At 48.6% G+C, this 20,250-nt stretch overlaps 1 protein-coding gene and 1 long non-coding RNA gene across 3 annotated transcripts; one reads left to right on the top strand and one right to left on the bottom strand.

Annotated features, from left to right (window-relative positions):
• Positions 1-7,057: 7,057 nt before the first annotated feature.
• On the top strand, positions 7,058-14,529 carry LOC133358854 (carbohydrate sulfotransferase 8-like). 2 transcript variants are annotated; one of them, XM_061577309.1, is made up of 5 exons: positions 7,058-7,177; positions 9,176-9,252; positions 9,605-9,728; positions 10,352-10,788; positions 13,833-14,529. In XM_061577309.1, exons 1-5 carry the CDS (start codon positions 7,081-7,083, stop codon positions 14,250-14,252), a joined length of 1,155 nt encoding a protein of 384 aa, XP_061433293.1. In that variant the 5' UTR covers positions 7,058-7,080; the 3' UTR covers positions 14,253-14,529. The 2 variants fall into 2 exon arrangements, with proteins under 2 accessions (XP_061433293.1, XP_061433292.1); XM_061577308.1 differs by having other exon boundaries at positions 10,349-10,788.
• Positions 14,530-16,505: 1,976 nt separating this feature from the next.
• On the bottom strand, positions 16,506-18,085 carry LOC133358855 (uncharacterized). Its single transcript, XR_009757131.1, has 2 exons — positions 18,030-18,085; positions 16,506-17,142 (listed from the first exon to the last, which is right to left on the bottom strand). It is a non-coding gene; the product is annotated as an uncharacterized LOC133358855 (long non-coding RNA).
• Between the last annotated feature and the right edge of the window lie 2,165 nt (positions 18,086-20,250).

The following is a 20,250-nucleotide window of genomic DNA, read 5'->3' as shown; positions in this document are numbered from 1 at the left end:
CTGGTTTTTTGCAGTCAACGCATGTGTAGTGTTGTAAATAACAAATGAATAAACTCCTTTAAGGCACACACTGGTTTATTGTCTTTCTTTCGACACAGTCCCTACACACACGGAGGGATATACAGTTCCCGTAGCCTAAGGTGGTACAGCCTCCGTACCTGGCGGGACTGGCTGCTAGCCTAGGGAGGTACAGCCTCCGAACTGGCGGGAGCTATTCTCAGTCTACCCGCTACCCTAGCGTCCTCCGGCTGGGACCTAGGGGAGGCTAGCTTGACCCACCGCTGGCTCGGTGGGTCCCCTGACCACTGGTCGCGCAGAGCCTCAGCTCTTACAAGAGCTGCAAGGCTGGGGAGCCAGGGTCCTGCCTGCCAGGACCTAGTCTCCCCTTGACCGCTGGAACACTGAGCCTCAGCTCTTAGAAGAGCTGGAAGGCTTGGTCCAGGGTCCTAGCTTCTTCAGCCTGGGCTTCGGTCTTCGTGTGAGAACTCCCGCGCGCTCCCCGCGCTCGCCCTTTTATACCCGTTTGTAACGGTCCTTATCCAATCCCACGCTCCCTCTGATTGGTTCTTCACAATCCGTCGTTTCGCTCCTCTTTTACCTCATCTGGCCGTTGGTCGGGCGGGAATCTGTGTTTACGATCCGATCTCTCCTCTCCCTGACCCCGGCCGTTGGTCCCAGAGCGGTAACACTGCATTGCCCCTCTGATACAGAGTGGCCCCGCAGGTTACCGAATAGAGTGTCTAGCACCTCTACACATACAAGGGTTGCAAAATGCGGCACGAACCTACGGTAAATATGACACAAATCCAACGAAACTGCGCACATCACCCACACGCAGCGGTCGGCCAATTGCGAGCACAGGCCATTTTCTCCGGGTCCATGGCAATGCCCTCGGCGCTGACAATGTGGCCCAAGTCACGTACCGAATTCTGTAGTAAGTGACATTTAGCCGGTTTAAACTTCAAAATAGCAGAGCGCATTCTATCGAAGACGTTATGCAGACGCTGGAGATGTTCGTCCAAAAGTGCGGCTAAATACAATGACATCGTCTAAATAAATAAGACAAGTGTCCCACTGCAGGCCGGTCAAGACGAGCTCCATCAAATGCTGAAAGGTGGCTGGAGCCGAATTCAAGCCCATCAGAAGGCAATTGAACTGAACGAGTCCCTGGGGCATGCGGAACGCGGTTTTCGGTTTGGACGAGTCGTCAAGGGGTAGTTGCCAAAACCCTGAAGACAGATCGAGAGTGGAAAAATACCACGCCCCGGACAAAGCATCCAGGGAGTCATCCATGCGTGGGAGCAGATATGCGTCGGCCACCGAAACTTTGTGTAACTAACGGAAGTCAACACAAAATCTGAGACCACCGTCTTTCTTTTTGACAAGCACGACGGGCGCTCCCCAAGGACTATTTGACGGGGAAATAATATCGGCGGTCAGCATGTCGTTGACCACCCGTTGAACACGTTCCTTTTGAACAGGGCTCAACCGGTACGAGTTTTTACGAATAGGGCCGGCCTCATTCGTGTCAATACTGTGAGACAACAGGGATGTACGGCCAAGATCAAATTCACTCTTACTGAAGACATCCAAAAACTCGCACAGAAGTAAACACAAATTGTTCCCTTGCTCGGAAGACAAGGACAAATTCTCCCTGCACAAAGCGACGGCCCACTGGTCATCCGCAATATCACAAGAATGAGCTGCCTCCACAATATGTCGCGGTTCAACCTCGTTGCGGTCCGAAAACGCGGTGGTGGCATGAGCCAACACCGATCAGGCGGGAACGAAAATGGCATCCGGGCCCCCCGTTAAGCACCTACAAGAACGGGGCCTGCTCGGAGCGAAGGATCGTCTGTGCGCTGACAAGCGCCAGACCCCGGGTCGCTGTGTTTGACGGGGTCAGAAGGACCCCAGCTGTTGAATCGACACTTCCAATGCCCCTACGATAACGCAACTGCACGATAACGAAATGGCTAAAAAAATCATTTGCGACCCGAGGGCATTTCCAAGCAACCCTGGTCCACCAGGATTTTAACGGGCATCCTTCTGAGAAAATCAGTACCGAATAAGCAGGGTACAGCCAAAGACCTCGAAATTAGAACAGGTCCCAATATGGCTACCTCACCAACTTCAATGCGGGCATCCACCTGCCCAATTATGCCCATGCTACCCCCATTCGCCTCGACACAAGCATCAATGACTGGACGAATTTGGGTAGCAGGGATCAAAAGCAATTGAAAAATAACGTCCGAAATAATGGTAGCAGAAGCCCCCGTGTCCACCAGGACGCGCACCTCCACCCCTTGTACTGAACCCGACACTGCCGAGGACCCCGCAGCCGCCACGACCACGCGACGCGCCAATTTCTTCCATTGTGTTATCGAACTAGGCCATCCCCGTGCAACCGGACCCGGTCGCATGGTGTCAACATGCGACCCGTGCTGTGAACGAACAGCCCCCGAGTCAAGAGATGCCTGAGGTTATGAAATGGGCCGGGTGTCCGACGTGTACCGACTCGCCTGTGGGGGTGGTGGTGGAGCCATCGGAGGGGCAGCAGGCGCCGGAGCAGCAACCGAAGTCGGAGATGAAGGCCGGCTTCGGCATTCCCTCGCAAAGTGTCCCAGTCGGACACAACAATAGCAGGCCAAGGGTGGCCTCTGTGCTCCCCGGTCCTCGCGCTGACGTGGTCCCTCGTTCCATCGGCGACGTGCAGCGTCGCCCCGTCTTCAATTCCATTGAGGAACCGCAGCGGCGAAAGCACCATCAAAAGACGCGGAATCACGATGAATTTACTCGGCGACCATCCCTTCGGGTCCCCGTCCCAACTGGGGTCTCCCGTCAACGCTGCTGTCTGCGACCATCGCTGAATTTATCAAGATGGGCATAAAGGATATGGACTTTTAGGGACATCTTACAGGCCATTGTGCCCTAGTTCTTCACCAGTCTCAACCAGCGCCACATAGTTTTCGACCTTGTGATTGCCCAGGAAGCCACGGACCACTGTGACAAAGCTGTTCCAAGTCACTTTCTCCTTACTAGTGAGCTTCTTGGGGAATGTGTGTCTGTGCTGTGTGTGTGTAGAAAACTATTAATAAAAAATTAAGTTACTTCTTTTAACAATAATAATGCGTGTGTCTACGTCCATATGTGTGTGTGAGTCGATGTGCGTGTCTGCAGTAATGTGTGTGTGTAAGTCAATGTGTGTGTGTGAGTCGATGTGTTTGTGTGTGTGAGTCGATATGTGTGTGTGTCAGTCGATGTGCGTGTGTGTTAGTCGCTGTGTGTGCGTGGCTCCATGTGAGTAAGTGTAAGTCCATTTTTTTGCAAGTGTGTAGGTCCATGTGTGCGTGTGAGTGCATGTGTGTGTGTACGTACATGTGTGTGTGGCTCTATGTGCGTGTGTGAGTCGATGTGTCTGCTTGTGTGTCAGTCGATGTGTGTACGGCAATGTGTGTATGTGTGTGAGAGTCCATGTGTGTGTGTGCGTCGATATGTGTCTGTGTGAGTCTATGTGTGTGTATGATTCGTTGTATGTGTGTAACTCAGGGGCGGTATCTTCAGGGCGATTGGGCGACGCACCACCAATGTCATTCAACCACAGAGTTACGCTATTAAAGAAGTTAAGTTGCCTTTACATGCTTAAGCTGTTAATTTATCCATTGCATGGGTGGACCTTATCCTTATCAATCATCCAGACATTTGCCCCCCCTGAGAGATTTTGCAGGAGCCGCCACTGGTGTAACTCTATGTCTAAGTGTGTCTCAAGTCGATGTCTGTGTGTGTAAGTCCATGTGTGTGTGTGTGTAAGTGGATGTGTTTCTATGTGTGTGGGTCGATGTCTGTGTGTAAGTCGATGTGTGTGTCTGTCGTTTTCGCCCGAGCAACGCCGGGTACTTACCGCTAATGTTCTATAAGTTACTCCAAGTTTACTCAATACTGAGTCTATCTGGAATGTTCTGGAAAATAGGTACATTTCAAAATATCACTGTCCTGGTCACAAAAGCAAAGTTTGTGGGAAATAATAGCCATTTTTTGTACTTTTGAGGCATAAGCAATTAGGAAATGACACTTACTACCCAGGAAGTAAATAAATAAGTAATTGTTATACAGTGTAATCAGAACAAACGTTAAGGAACATTTGTCTTCATAGAAACCGGCGTCATGCAATGATTAGAAGGGCTTCATGTGCCAACATTTCTTCCATAATCCGTTCTCACAACACAACCCACTTTGCTTTCATTGCACATGCTACACACTGCAAAGATGTTTGCCCACCCCAGCAGTGCAACGGCCCGAGTACACACACATACGTCTAATTTATTTTGCTGCCCCATTAGGTGCTACTTTTTGTCAATGCAGTTTTAATACCGTGACCCTGCATGGCTTGTGTACCTTATTGCAAGCGTCATCTCTGACATTTGAACGATGACCAGTATTGGCCCGTAGCGAAGAACTGCCTTGCTTGGCCGTGTGTCATCGGGCAAACGTGAGCACAGCACTGACTGTGAGCTCTGATGCGCCCAGGGCCTTGGTCGTGAACAGCCGATACTGTGGCACATCTCAGTTGCCGTCGTGTGCGCTGGTTCGATAGAGGATTCCTCCTCTCTGTCTCCCGTCTATCTCCACGGTAAGCAGCTGCTTTGCATGTTGCGATCATTGTCTCGCCGTGTAGAGCTCAGATGGTCAGAGAGTAGTCTCCAAGCACATGTTAGGATTTAAAAGTGTTTTTGATTTGTTCAATTGACCCATTGTTTGCTTGTTCAACAAACCTCATTGTTAGATATATCGCGTTTTGCAATGAAATCGCCTGCACAAAGGATAAATAATTGAATCATGATAATCTAATAGAAGGACGACGCCGATGCCAATGTGTGGCCCACTGAGAGAGGAGCACGAGGGAGTGAATCCCAGACCACTTGAGCTGCGACAGGGTCTCTGTGTGAGTATGGATCTCTGTGTGAGTCTATGGGTCTCTGTGGGAGTCGATGGGTCTATGAATATATGGGTCTGTGTGAGTCTGTGGGTCTGTGTGAGCCTTTGGCTCTCTGTGAGAGGCTATGGGCAATAGTTTAACACGTAGGCTTTCGCGACCAGTATGGGCAATAGTCTGTGGAGAGGGTGAATTCCAGGCGAATGAAGCCACGACAAAGAAGCAATGTTCACCTTGTTTGTGTCAAGAAACTTGGGGCTTGACAAGGAGGAAGCCTTAACACGTAGGCTTTCGCGTCCAATGTCATACGTAATACAGTTTTCTTTTGGTTAGATCGCGCAAATATAAATGTATCGTTAAATCTGCCACCACCCGACAGGCAATGAGTATATATACGTCAACTCGGATTACCTGTGAACAGACAATACCAGGTACTGCTATTTTAATACACACAAACGGCAGGAGGTAAAAGAACAATGGACATGTATAATGTGCATGTGTAAAGTAGGAGCCGACACCAGATTGCAGGGGTCTCGTCCTTTATTCCTTTCCTTCCATCCACACCTGTCCCCAGCCATCCCAATATCGTTCCCGCCAAAGGCGCCTTCTTCCCGCCCGTTCTCTCCTTATATCTCCTCGATCACCCCTCCCACTAACCCATCTATTGGTGGGAATCCTTCCCCTGACACCCCTACACATGCATAATGTGCGTTTATTACAAATGTAGTGGGTTAAATTCAGGCGCACACTTGAGCTTTGGAGGCAACACTATGTATTAGCTAAACACAACGGGTAACTCTTAACATTAACAGGATAACGACATAGGGTGGTAACCACGTTCCCAATTTAGCTAACACACGGGGATACTACATTTCTGGACCGGAGACCGAGGATCGTAGATGGTGGCTTCATCCCAGAGTTGACCCAGCAGAACAGCACAGAACAACGCGGCTCTCCGTCCACGCCCCGCTTGTAACCACTCCGGCGTGGCCGACTCCGTCCCAGGCCACGCCCCCCTTCTCGATCCTTCGGGAAGGCCCGAACCCCAACCACGTGACCCCCCTGGGACCCCTGGCCCCCCTTTATCCGGTCACGTGTCCTGTTGGGTTCACGCAAAGTGTCACGGCCCATTACGACCCCCGTCGCACCTGCCTACAGCCCCCATACCGAGCCAACACGGGAGTGTCGTTCTACTACACTACACAAATGTGAATATCCCAACTGGTAATAGATACCCATTGTCATTTATATTCATTCATTAATCCCCCCCCCTGCGCACGTGAAGGTTTTACAAGTGACGTCATCACATCTATTCCTCTAATTAACAGAACAGGAGGATTTCTCCACAAATCTGGCTGCTGCCTGATGGTGCTAGTTGTAATTACCAGGAAAATGTCGTACTCAGATTGCAAATGTTGTGGATTTGCTCGTAATTAATTGACATGTTCTCTTTACGTGACACACCTTACTACATGGCTGTGTCGGGTGGTGGCGGGTTTAACAACATATTCAGATTATGTGATCTAACTCAAAACACCTGTGTTATGAAGGAGGAAGCCACTTGAGGCGGAATTATCTGCAGTGCAGCCGTATTCTAAATAGACCCAGGGGCGAGAGGGAGGCTATTGCCCACCAACTTGTCAAACTCTGGGGGCACAAAATAGACTTCAGCCTCCCTACTTAAAAACTCCTGTATGCAGGGAAATATATAGTCAAATATATTGCTTTACTTTTCATTTTGTTATTCCATGAACATTTACATCCGTGTTGGACACCGTCCTTCCATTTTTTCCGTATTGATTTATGTGACAATAGATAGAACGGAAACATAAGGAACCATTATTTACAATGTTCTCATGTATGTTGAGTATTAATGTGATGATGGTGCTTCGTGTGGCAGATTTGTATGAATGTATGTTGAACTTCTTTCGCACCGTACACAGCCAACTATGCCAGAAAGGTGCCGTGTGTGTAAAAAAAATAACATTGACTCGACGAGTCATTAAAATCTGACCAAAACAAACTCTCCGGTTGCTTAAGTATTTTCCTAACCGAATGTCACGTCAACCTATAATGGTTTGCATTTACATGAGCCCCTTTCTGTCCCTTCCTCTGCTACTCCCAGATCCGTGAGCACTGCCCCGGGGATGATGAGAGCACTCGACTTTTACCAGTGGCTCCTGGCAGTTGGAGCTGGGATCTTAATATATTCATTCTTGCTCAGCATCCAGGTGCTTCCTAATAGTGAGTACGGGATGGGAGTAGAGGGCCAGAGGTTTCAGGCTCCTGCGTGGACCACGTGAGGATTTTGCGATCGCTATGGCAGTGACGGAACTGAGCAGTATCGCGTTTCAGAATCAGGATCTTTATAACTGGACGAGGAGGAATCCGATGAGCTATGAAGCTCTTTCTCACGGATGTCCAGGAGGGGCGAGGGTGGTCCAGCGAGTTACCATCAGTAAGCAACACAAATGACGATGTGAGTTGCAAGATAGACAAAAGGTAAGCATGTCACTACAAATAGAAATCGATAAAGTATCCAAGGAGAATAGATCCTGTCGATTTGTCAACACAAAATGCAATCTTGGACAAGGCAGCAAAACTACAACAAAAACAGTTCCCAAACACACCAAGACAACAAGTGTACCTCGATTACATTGCACATTAAATATGAATTCATTCTTTTTTGCAGAGGTTCGTGGTGAGACACCCACGGCCGCCCAGGTTAATGTAACGGATGTGTTAACTCGTAACAAAAAATACGGTACATGCTGTCTGCTTCACCAGTGGCTTGGAAAGATCCTTTGAATGTAATAGAAAACTAATAGGTGATGAATGCTTGGTGGCATTATAGGTAACATTTGAAAAATAATAATTCACAAATTACTAACTTGGGATAACACATAGCAATATAATTTGGCCCTGTCTATAAAAGTAGCAGGACCCTCTTGAAATAGAGACTTGAGACTTAGTGAGCGGGTTCCTAGGTAATTATGAGTTATCGCAGCAGAATGTGGTCCAATGGCTTGGACAGCAGTTAGCCTGCTGCGCTATGGAGCTAGTTGCCTACATTGATACGCAACCACTTCTCACATGAATGGTGAGTTATTGACCCGTGTTGTGAAGTATGGTCCAACAATCCACACGACCGAATCGGCATTGAAAACATGCTAATCTCACTGTGAATTGTCCCCAATAAAGTGGACAATTCACGTGTGGTGAGTTTAAATTGTCTCTGCCTGACCACCAATGACCATGCAAAAACAACCATCAGAATGCATTTTTTTCTCATTTTTAATCACTAAATGTGAAAATAAAAATATCAGGTTGACTGCTACGTGAGGAACACCCCCATGCAGCAGCAGAGGTGGGACAAAGTCATTGTTATGCAAGTCCAAGTCGAGTCTGAAGTCATCAAATTCATAACTCGAGTCTGACTCGAGTCCAAGTCACATGACTCGAGTCCACACCTCAGAGGTGGGACAAAGTCATTGTTATGCAAGTCCAAGTCGAGTCTGAAGTCATCAAATTCATGACTCGAGTCTGACTCGAGTCCAAGTCACATGACTCGAGTCCACACCCCCATGCAGCAGGGTATATGGGAGAGTGCCTCAACCCCCAGAGTGTGGAAGAAAATGGCGCACTTTGCCATGGAGGTCAAACCAAAAGATAAAAATATAATTGAAAAAAAAATTGTCACTTAATTCTGCTTGCTTAATCCCTGAGAAGTATAGAACTGTGGTTTTATTTGCATGTGACTAATAGTCTATGAAGGGAATGTAATAGCTGCTCTATACTAAGAGTCGATCACAAAAACTCCAGCAGTAGTATCGTAGTGTCCCGTGACTCAGGTCTCTGTGCTGTTAAAAAACCAGCGACAATAGCTCCTCCACGTGGAAACGTGTTCATCCCGTGACGACACGCCCGCAATGGTGTGGGGAGCAGAGGGAAGTGCAGCAACGTGTTCCTCTCGTCGACTTGTAAGCACCCACTTTTACGCTCCCCACCTTCACCAATCCGCGCTGACCAGCATGAAGTATGGTCAAATACGTAACAGTCAGACTGCATGGCGCAAGGGAGACCATCACGCAGTAGTGAACATTAAAGGGCCGTGCTTGTCTACGTGCGATGACGTGATGCATTCATCGCAATTGGGATATTACGTGTGATATAAAAGGGAATTTCAGAGTGGCACACGGGAGTTCTAATGATATCTTTTTACATCTTGTTGCGATCCTACAGGTCCATTGACCCCAAGCCATCTTAAAAGTGTGGATTCACAGAGCAGTGAGAAGGCCGGCACAGCTCTCCCAGCGACAGTAAGGCCGCATCTAACACGAGCCGCATCGAACACGAGCGGCATCTAACGCGAGCTTTATTTAACACTGGGGGAATATAACACTGTTATTAGACACCACACGAGCGTTCCGGATGGGAATATCTTCAATTCACATGACATGAATTGCAAAATTGATTTAACATTTGGGGTTAGTCGGGCAGAGAGAATCAAAAACAGATATCAGCCACAATTCTCATGCAACGTATTAATTAGCTTGTGTCCTCTCTCGCATAGCTTGTGAATTTGCAACATGTTCATTAGCTTGCATATTCTCTCTCGTGGCTTGTCATTACACGTGTTCAGTAGCTTGTGTTCTCCCTCATATGGCGCAGAACAGCTCCGCACAGCTCCAGGGTCAAACCTCAGGAGATTGTTCGCGTGGGGGCACCGGCTGTCCTTCTCCTCGTACAGGGCAGGACGCTGACCGACACTCCAAAGTGGCTTCCTCTCCCAGTCGTAAGTCGTGGTGGAGGACGCGCAGACTCACGGCATGCACTGTCTCTGGTGGTGGTATACAAATGTGGATAACAGGGGCGAAGCGATCCGTGGGTAGCAGGAGTTTTTGTCAGATCAATTGGGGGTGCGGTTAGCCATGACCGCGGATGGAGGCTTTATACAAACAACGATACTGGCTTGGTGCTCTTGCGTGGGCATTCGCGTTGTGAGCCATACAGCCATCATGCTTCGACGAGTCTTCTTTGTGTGGCTCAAGTCGATGTAGAGAGCAACAGCTAGTGAGTGCATCAGGAGTAGTGGAGTGGTGTTTATTGCTGTCATGACGCCTCCTCTTTCGCATTTGTGAATCGGGCATTGAATTATCAGAATCAGAAGTTTATTTCCCGAATAAAGCCCATTGAGCTAAGAAAGTATTTTTTAAGGGCGACTCGGTCGGCAGACAACATTACAGATTAAAAATAAAATAACTTAATAATAGCAATTATTTCGTAAAGTTGTACGTTCCATGATATTTTCTGTGTGACCACAGCCTCCGCACACTGCTTCAGTGATTTTAGTGATGAATGCCAATGCATCATTGTTGTTGTTCCTTCCTGGGTGTGGTGTGTGTGTGTGTGCAGCAGACAGCTGGGGAAACCTGCTCATGGGTAAATTGCTGGAAGAGAATCAGGAAGAGCGGCTCTCGACTCTCACCACAGAGTGCAAGCAGCTCAGGGAGAGGGGCATCTTGCCGCAGTCGCCATCGCCACGCGTCCAGGAGTGGCTCGCATCCCGCATCTATGTGGCCGACCGCTATGCATTTATGTACTGTGAGGTGCCCAAGACCGGCTGCACCAACTGGAAGAGGACCTTCCTGGCGCTGATGGGGAACATCAAGTCGTCCAAGGTGATGACGCAGAATCAAGTGCACAACTTCAACTATACAAAGCTGAGCTCGTTTGACACCTCTGGTCAGCGCTCGCGGCTAGATAACTACACGATGGTGATGTTTGTGAGGGAGCCCATGGAGCGCCTCGTGTCCGCCTACCGAGACAAGTTTCTGCACTCCAAGCACTACAAGGTGCGTACCAGTGTGTGAATGTAAACGTGCAGCGCACGCTACGACTGAATGTAGCCCCTCCCCCCTCTTCCACCACTTAGTATATGTGTAGTGGTTCACACGAGGGAGGCAGATACTTCTTGGAGGCAACACGTTTATTACAATAAGCCCTAAAACACGCAGATGTATCACTGCCTCTTCACCAGCTACCCTAGCGAGGTATCTCCTTCAGGCTGGCTCGCCCTGGCTCGCCCTGGGTCATTCTAGCTCGCCCTGACTCACCCTGGCTAATCCTGGCCCCCCTGGCTCCCCCTGGCTCCCCCTGGTTCACCCTGGCTCACCCTGGCTCACCCTGGCTAATCCTAGCCCCCTGGCTCCCCCTGGCTCACCCTGGCTCATTCTAGCTCCCCCTGGCTCACCCTGGCTCATTCTAGCTCCCCCTGGCTCCCGCTGGCTCACCCTGGCTCACTCTTGCTCACCCTGGCTCCCCCTGGCTCACTCTAGCTCACCCTGGCTCCCCCTGGCTCGCCCTGGCTCATTCTAGCTCACCCTCGCTCCCCCTGGCTCACCCTGGCTCCCCCTGGCTCACCCTGGCTCATTCTAGCTCCCCCTGGCTCCCCCTGGCTCATTCTAGCTCACCCTCGCTCCCCCTGGCTCCCCCTGGCTCACCCTGGCTCCCCTTGGCTCACCCTGGCTCACCCTGGCTCCCCCTGGCTCACGCTGACTCCCCCTGGCTCCCCCTGGCTCCCCCTGGCTCATTCTAGCTCACCCTGGCTCACCCTGGCTCCCCCTGGCTCACGCTGACTCCCCCTGGCTCCCCCTGGCTCATTCTAGCTCACCCTGGCTCACCCTGGCTCACCCTGGCTCATTCTAGCTCACCCTGGCTCACCCTCGCTCACCCTGGCTCACCCTCGCTCACCCTCGCTCACCCTCGCTCACCCTCGCTCACCCTGGCTCCCCCTGGCTCACCCTGGCTCACACTAGCTCACCCTAGCTAATCCTGGCTTACCCGAGCTCACACAGGGTGGGTATCTCGGACCGGACCCTGCCTCGGGTCCGAGCCCTGTAGTCGGGCAGGTCTTCTCCAGGTGACGGCTTTTGTCTTCAGTCTTGCACCAGCTGCCGGACCCGTTCTGGGGTCCGGCTTGTATTGCCGGTCCCGGGGCTTCCTCTGCCCCTGGCCACGCCTCCCTTCTCGAGCCTTCGAGAGGCACCTGGTCCTGGTCCCGTGGTCCCCCCAGCCCCCTCCTTCGGGCCCCTTGGCCGGTGCCTCCGGTCACCAAGCCTCCGGGTTCACCTGGAGTGCCACGGCCCCCTGTGAACCCCTTGCGCCGTCCCTGGCGCACTTGCCCCCTGACCGCCAGAGGCTGGCACTGCATGTGGCTGGTGTGAGCGGCGCGCATCGTACCTCACACAGGCCGGCGTATTGTCTCATGCAGTGGCCTCCACCGATGCCACTACATATGTCATAGGGATTGTTTGACCATTTTTCACCATGTTGGCCAGTCTGGGTTGGTAAAGGAGTGGAGTGGCCTATAACCAGTTGTGATCACTCACCACTGACGTTCGCTGTGGTCAAGAATGTAACTGAACTGGTTGGGTTCATTGTCCATTTCACTTACAAATAAATCCGTGCTCTCAGTTAAAATGTTACTTTATTGCTGAACTCATGATAGAATAATAAGCAGACAATATAATTATTCACCATTGCGTTGTGGGTGAGGCCACAAAGTGATCTAGCAAAATCTGTATTGTTAAAATCCTCCACTATCTGCCAAAGCCAAACAAATTGAATTTCGATTTAAAGCTTTCGTGACTGCAGGGATTCATCTTCTTGGTTCTTTCGGTAAAGTCACGTAGAAGGGAAGTAATAAAATAATAAAAATATTATATTATATTATTTTATTATATTATTTTATTATTTTATTATGTTTTATTTTTATTATTTTATTACTTCCCTTCTATGTGACTTTACCGAAAGAACCAAGAAGACAAATTGAATTTGTTTGTGGTGGACAAGCAGAGGAGATATGCAGAGAGTAGAAATAATGAGTTAGATAAGAAAGATGTAAGATATAGATGTGGTGATGTCATGCAATTAATATAGATATATTTACAATATATTATAAGAGATATATTAATAATACAGGGTGTTTAAAAAAGATGGACCCGATTTGAAATCGCTATATCTCTGCAACCACGAACCGCCCATGAATTAAACTCGTACCACTTGAAAGGGCGGGGCATAGAGTTTCACATGATTATCGCTAGATGCCTCTCCCGGCGCACAAACAGCCCCTAGCCTCAGTTATTCGCAAGATGGTGACCCCGCAATACAAGGCATTTTGCGTTCTGCAGTTCAGCAAGACTGAATCCGTAATTGCGGTGCAGCGTGCGTTTCAACGGCGTTTTAGCATTGATCCGCCAATGTCAAAGAAAATTCGTCGTTGGTACCGACAATTTGAGGAAACAAGCTGTTTATGTAAGGGGAAGAGCACAGGGTGACCACGCACCTCAGAGGAAAACGTTTGGGACGAATTAAACTATCGTCTCGATGTTGTCCGTACAGCAGGTGGAGGGCACATAGAGCATTTAAAAAATGGTTAGTTAAACTTGATAACTCATTAAACCGTTTGTAACTTTTTGTGTAATTGTAACATGTTGCCATCGTAAAAAATATTGCTTTGAAATTGGGTCCATCTTTTTCACACATGCTGTAGGTAGGCCGCAGACTTAAGTGATGTCTTCATAAAAGATGGAAGGCAGGGTCAGGTGGGCTAAGAGGCCTACGTGGCATTAAAGGCCTTTCTGTCCTGGTGCAAGCAGGAAATTAAGTCATCAGCTCTAGTCAGGTGGAGATGCAGATTGACGCCATCCTCTAGAGGCACTGGCTGCTGCTGCTGCTGCTCGTATCTGCAGCTCAACTGAGCAAGCCACGTGCGAACACCAGGGCAAAAAGTACTTTCACCCCACGTGTGCCTCTTACCCCACTCTACTATCCACTCTGAAAATAAACCGGCATAACTTTTTTCGTTTCTCTCCAAAACCAATGACGGCGAGTGCAGAAAGTGTATGGACGAGCTATCATTTCGCACTACAGGAAGAACCCCAGTCGCATGTCCCTGACAGGCGGTCACGACGTAACTTTCCCCGAGATGGTGCGCTTCATCCTCGACCCCGAGCGCCCTCTGGGGCAGGACGTGCACTGGCTACCAGCTCACCACCTGTGCCAGCCCTGTCTGCTGCGCTACGACTACCTCGGCAAAGTGGAGACTTTGGGGCGCGACGCGGCCGAATTGCTGGCGCGCGTGAGGGCACCGGAATCGGTGTTTTACTCGAGCCCAAAAGACAAACGCTCTTCTGCGTCACTCACCGGATACTACCTGGCACAGCTGAGCTCGAAAGTGAGACAGCAGCTTTACACATTCTATTATGGAGACTACAAGCTCTTCGGATATCCACTGCCATCTGACATGAACATTTGAAGGCACCATAACTCAGTTATCTTCGAACTGAACACCACATTTAATATAAACTAGATATTTTGCTTAATTGGTAATGTTTAACCAAGTATCTGCATTTTAAGGTTCCTGCATGAAGATAATTTCCACCAAACCACACAGAGCTGACCAACATAGACAAACGTGGTCTCACATAGCCCCATGATCTATATGGCATGCGGGGTTTCTTATAACATTGGGAAGATTGTAGAAACGCAATCATTACTTTCATCGAAAAGTTAAACCTAGCTTTTGCTCAGATCCAAGGACTAAGATTGCCTTATTGATGCTCTATAATGATCTTCTACCATGTGTTGATCTTTCACTATTGTCTATGTTTCGTGCTTGATCTTTCTGCTGCTTTTCATACTGTGGGCCACGGGATTATATGGTACAGAAGATGGATATGTATTTGCATTACATTGCTTTGGAATGGGTTCGTTTCTATGTCTCATTGGGTCAATATTCATATTAGACAAGTGAAGCATGAAGTTAGACAGAGCTTAATCCTTGGTCTCCTGATCTTCATTGTCTATGCACTCCCCCTTGGATCAGTTAATCAGAATATTTATATTGGAGGAATTCTATGATCTATACAGCTCTTTTTCACAGACACTCAGTAGGGGCAGCTCAGAACGTTACAACAAATAATACAAAAACACAATATGAGTGTAAATTATAGGAAAAAGGTAAACAAATCACTTACAAATATATACAAATAGTTATCAAGCACTCAAGGTTAGCGGTTAGGGTTTAGGGTTGGGATTAGGGTGAGGGGTTAGGGTTAGAGTTATGGGTTAGGGTTATGGGTTAGGGCTTAGGGTTAGGGGTTATGGGTTAGTTAGGGTTACGGTTAGGGGTTAGGGTTATGGGTTAGGGTAAGTGGTTAGGGTTAGGCGTTATGGTTAGGGGTTATGGTTAGGGGTTATGGTTAGGGGTTCGGGTTAGGGCTCGATTTTTCCGACTCAAACTGCTAAATCCGACCATGTCTGTCCAGTGCTCACCGAACTGCATTGGCTTCCTGTTGTAGTATAGTATAAGGTTGCACTCATTACATACAAAAAGCGCTTGCCACAATTCAAACACAATACCTTGCTGATATCATCAAAGAGCATAAACCATCACGCAAACTCTGGTCATCCTCGTAACAGCTTTTGGCTAGTCATCGAATAAAGACGGTCGCTTCATTGCACGCTTTCAGATGCACTTCTGCAGCCGTCTGGAATGTTTTTCCTTCCGAAGTCACTGGAGCTATGCATTTTTAAAATCCAGATTGAAAATACATTTTCTTTCGAACTGCTTTTTGTCCTTAGTCTGTTGTCCTTCCCCCCGCATCTCCGATGAGCATGGTTGGCTATGTACAGTGTGAAAGAAGTTCAACATGCACACAAACATGGACACTCGCTAAACCAAAATGGTGTTTGTGTTTTGTCTCTCTCTCAAATGTAGCAATCTTTGGAAGAACGTAATCAACCAGGGAGGGTGTTGACTACTCTTTAATAAAAATAAAAAAGTAAATTAAATCACGACGTTTCGATTGCTACACAAGCAATCATCATTATGTGTGACAACCACACATTTTCTTGCTGTGGTTGTCATACCTGATGATGATTGCTTGTGTTGCAATCGAAACGTCGTGATTTAATTAACTTTTTTTTTCACCTACGTGACTTTACCGAAAGAACCAAAGAGTATGGATCCTTGCAGTCACGAAAACTTCAAGCTCCAAATTTAAGATCTAGACTGTTGTGTTCCCCGGCTCTCTGTGTTGTATTGCATTGTATTTCTAAGTTTACTATGTTTGTTTTCTACCTGATGACGATTGCTTGTGTTGCAATCGAAACGTCCTATTCTATTATTTAATTTATTTCCTTTCTCCGTTACTTTACCGAAAGAACCAAAAAGCAAAATGAAAATTCGCTGAAATAACTTGACCAACATGGTTGCTGTAGCGCCACCGTGTGGCCACATAGTGCAACTGCAGCGCCTCAGCGCGCTAATTGTAGCAGTGGAACTGTTCGGTGTCTTCACGGCTTCATTGCAGCCAACCCGCTTGGGACAAACGCCAGGACGCCGCAGCAGCAGCAACTGCTGTTGTACTGTGTTGGCCTATACTAAACATGTCAACCAGATAGCAGACGTAACCACGAATTGAATACTTGTGGTACTGCACTTGTCCACCAGAGGGCACACGTAACACGTCAAGCGCCGGTAAAAAAAGCTAAACTCTGCGGCCGATTTGCACTGCAATTCTTTATTTCTTCACGGATTTTCAAATAAGTTGGTTGGAGCTCCGTTGAATGGTGACGTCATCGCGCTCAGGTTGATGAGCGCCGCTGCGTGGTGACGTCATCACGCTCAGGTTGATTGGAGCGCCGCTGCGTGGTGACGTCATCACACTCAGGTTGGTTGGAGCGATGCTGCGTGGTGACGTCATCACGCTCAGGTTGGTTGGAGCGATGCTGCGTGGTGACGTCATCACGCTCAGGTTGGTTGGAGCGATGCTGCGTGGTGACGTCATCGCGCTCAGGTTGGTTGGAGCGATGCTGCGAGGTGACGTCATCGCGCTCAGGTTGGTTGGAGCGATGCTGCGTGGTGACGTCATCGCGCTCAGGTTGGTTGGAACGATGCTGCGTGGTGACGTCAACGCGCTCGGGTGGATGAGAGGCCCCTGCGTGGTGACGTCATCGCGCTCAGGTTGGTTGGAGCGCCGCTGCGTGGTGACGTCGTGCTCGGGTTGATTGGAGGCCCCTTGCGTGGTGACGTCATCGCGCTCAGTTTGGTTGGAGCGCCGCTGCGTGGTGACGTCATCGCGCTCAGGTTCATTTCAAGTTGAAGTTCATTTATTAGGTGTCGCCCTGTGAGCCATTCGGCTCTTGAATCGGGTGCAACCGCAACAAACCAAAACATGAACAAGAAAACATCTTAAAGGGATTCATAATCAACGCTTTTGGGTTTAGATCGCGTTATTTATAAATGCGTCGTAAACCTCCACCACCCGACACGGCCAATCAGTAAAAAAGTGTCACGTTGACAAAAGACAAATAGTTAACAGCTTTAGCCCACCGGTGTGTTGAAGCGTGAAACCACAACATTTGCAAATTCTGAGTACGACGTTTCGCTGGTAATTGCATCCAGCATCATCAAACAATTCGTCAGAATGGTGACGCTCTGCTCTGGCACCCGATCTTATATAGAGCAGCAGCATGGTGACGTCATCATCAACTCATCAACTCATCAGGTGCAACGACTTGAGGGGGGGGGGTTATTGTAATTATATACTAGATTAGTAATCAGGCAGTTGTTACGATGCGAGTTGTAGATTAGTAATCAGTTGGAATGTGTTTTATTGTAATTATGTTACGTTAGCAATCAGTTAATGTTTGTTTCCCCTTTAAGGAATTGTAATGTATCTTATTTAATAATACGCTTCCAGGTTTTGAGTGAAGATCTCATAGGTAGTGACTCAAGTTGCAATTTATTGGCAACAGCATTCTAGACCGCTTCCATGCTCGCTGCTACTCAATTGACATTCCTACGAGAGAGAGAAAGAGCGAGGCTCTACCTTGGTAAACAACAACAACAACCACCACCAACACAACCACCAACACCACCACAACCACCAACACCACCACAACCAACACCACCACAACCAACACCACCACAACCACCAACACAACCACCAACACCACCACAACCAACACCACCACAACCAACACCACCACAACTACCAACACAACCACCACCATGAGAATTTCTCACCTCGGATTTCAGTGCACGGGCGGAGCGGCAGATTCCTGTTACGTCATGACGTCACGCGGTAGCAGGTGACATGACGTCACTTGCAGGGTACGATAACACTCCTTTCCCACAATGAGCGTCTCCGTACCTGAATAAATTATGTTATATTACTTGGTATCGCCCTGTGAGCCATTCGGCTCTTGAATCGGGTGCAACCGCAACAAACACAAGGCAACATTTTGAAGTGACAATGCGCAAACATAAAAATCCAGGATAAAACTGCAGTCTTCCAGAAAAACCGCACCGTACACCTTCACGAATGTATTATGTTAATGAGCCACCAGTCACCGGGCGGAGGTGACGTCACGCTCAAGAAAGCGGTGGTCGGGTGAATATCTTGGTGACATGACGTCACTAGCGAGGCACACCTCCCCCTGGCGTTTGACGCCGATGAGGTCACGCTGAGCGGAAACGTCAGAGATCGGGGTCAGAGTTCAAGTTTGTTGACAGAAGGGGAGCGGCAGTGTCGTGGTGAGCGCTGCGCTCCGCACCGACCAGCAGAGTTCCTTTCCCGCTCGTGGCCAACACCGCCAGTGACGACTTTCTGAACCGGTCCTGAGCCTCCCCTACGTCAACTCAGCCTCAAACGAGTACCTGGTGCGGTGTGTAAACATCGCCACTGGGGAGACAAAGGCGGCCGGGCGTGGTGCTGGCCACCCACCCCCTCGTGTGCCGTCTCACCCTTAATAGGTGCTTGCTAACAGCACTTGCCCCAACATGTGCAGGCTACACGGGGGATCTTTGTTTTTGTGTGTTGGGAGCAAGTTTGAGTGGCGTGCAGTCGTGGGAGTTGAACGGGCGCCTGCTGCTACTGACAGTCGTTGACTGTGGTGGGACAGACGCTGATAGACACACACACAGACAAGACAGGCGGACAGACAAGAGGAACAGAGAGAGACAGAGACGACATAGACAGAGACAGGCAGAGAGAGAGACACATAGAGGCGAACAGAGACACAGACGCACAGACAGACGAATCAAACTCACTGAACTCGCTCCATTGAAAGAGATTCCTCGATCTTTGCCCATCCCCGGCAGTCGTTCTAGTTTCTATTTATTTCATTGTGTGAGGTGTGTACGTGTAAGCAGTGGCGGCTCCTGCAAAATCTCTCAGGGGGGGGAAATGTCTGGATGATTGATAAGGATAAGGTCCACCCATGCAATGGATAAATTAACAGCTTAAGCATGTAAAGGCAACTTCACTTCTTTAATATTAATGCAAAATAAAGTGACTCTTACAATACATCTTGTTTGTTTCTATACTCACTATTATTACAATCCACTCAGTTTCTTTTATTAAAGATTCCACTAGGTGGCGACAAATAATATTGTTTGATGAAACATGCTTACGTATGATGACGTAAGCACGTTAGTGCGAGCCCTCCCGGAAGCCATAGAGAATGCATTGCAGCGCCCACCGTTCGAAAAAAAACATCTTTGAATGTAAGTCTATGGGAACACTCTGGGCGATTCTCAGCCGGAGTGAAATCGCCCAAAAAGAGGTGGTACTCCACAGAACGTAGCATGACGCTGATTGGACTATATCCAGAGGCACAGTAACGGCTCGCAAAACTCTGTGGTTGAATGACATTGGTGGTGCGTCGCCCAATCGCCCTAATGAAGAAACCGCCCCTGCGTGTAAGCAATGTGGGATATCTATGTACACGGATATGAACAAGATCAGCAGACAAGACGTCTTTCATACTCTTTGGTTCTTTCAGTAAAGTCACGTAGGAAGAACAAGTAAAATAATAATTAATAAATCACGAATTTTCGATCGCAACACGAGCGGTCGTCCTCAGGCGAAAACATCCAGACATTGTCGCGGCAGAAGTCACGTGAGCTACAGCTGAGCATTGTTTTAATGTGGTCCGGCTCACGCGAAATTGATTTCTGTAAGACGAATGTACTTTGAAAACCCACTGGCGATGCTCTTTTATAACAGGTCCCTGTGGGGTGGGCTGGTAGGAACGAATAACCAAAGAATATAAACATAATGTATTATTACACTTGTTTAGCCAGGAAAGCCTCGCTGAGTGTAAACGTTTTTGTAGGGTCCTGGCAAGTGTTTGCAGTAGGGGGCGATGTTGCTACACCTAATCGGACGATACGAAGGGAGAGTTTGAGGCCTAGTTCTAGGCTTTAGGCCTAGCTGTAGGCTTTAGGCCGCTGTGAGTTAATT

The sequence above is a fragment of the Lethenteron reissneri genome, chromosome 63 (assembly GCF_015708825.2).
Source record: "Lethenteron reissneri isolate LAM-NWPU_2019-01 chromosome 63, ASM1570882v1, whole genome shotgun sequence".
In the NCBI taxonomy this organism is placed as follows: domain Eukaryota; kingdom Metazoa; phylum Chordata; class Hyperoartia; order Petromyzontiformes; family Petromyzontidae; genus Lethenteron; species Lethenteron reissneri.
This window is presented reverse-complemented; position numbering and strand designations above follow the sequence as displayed.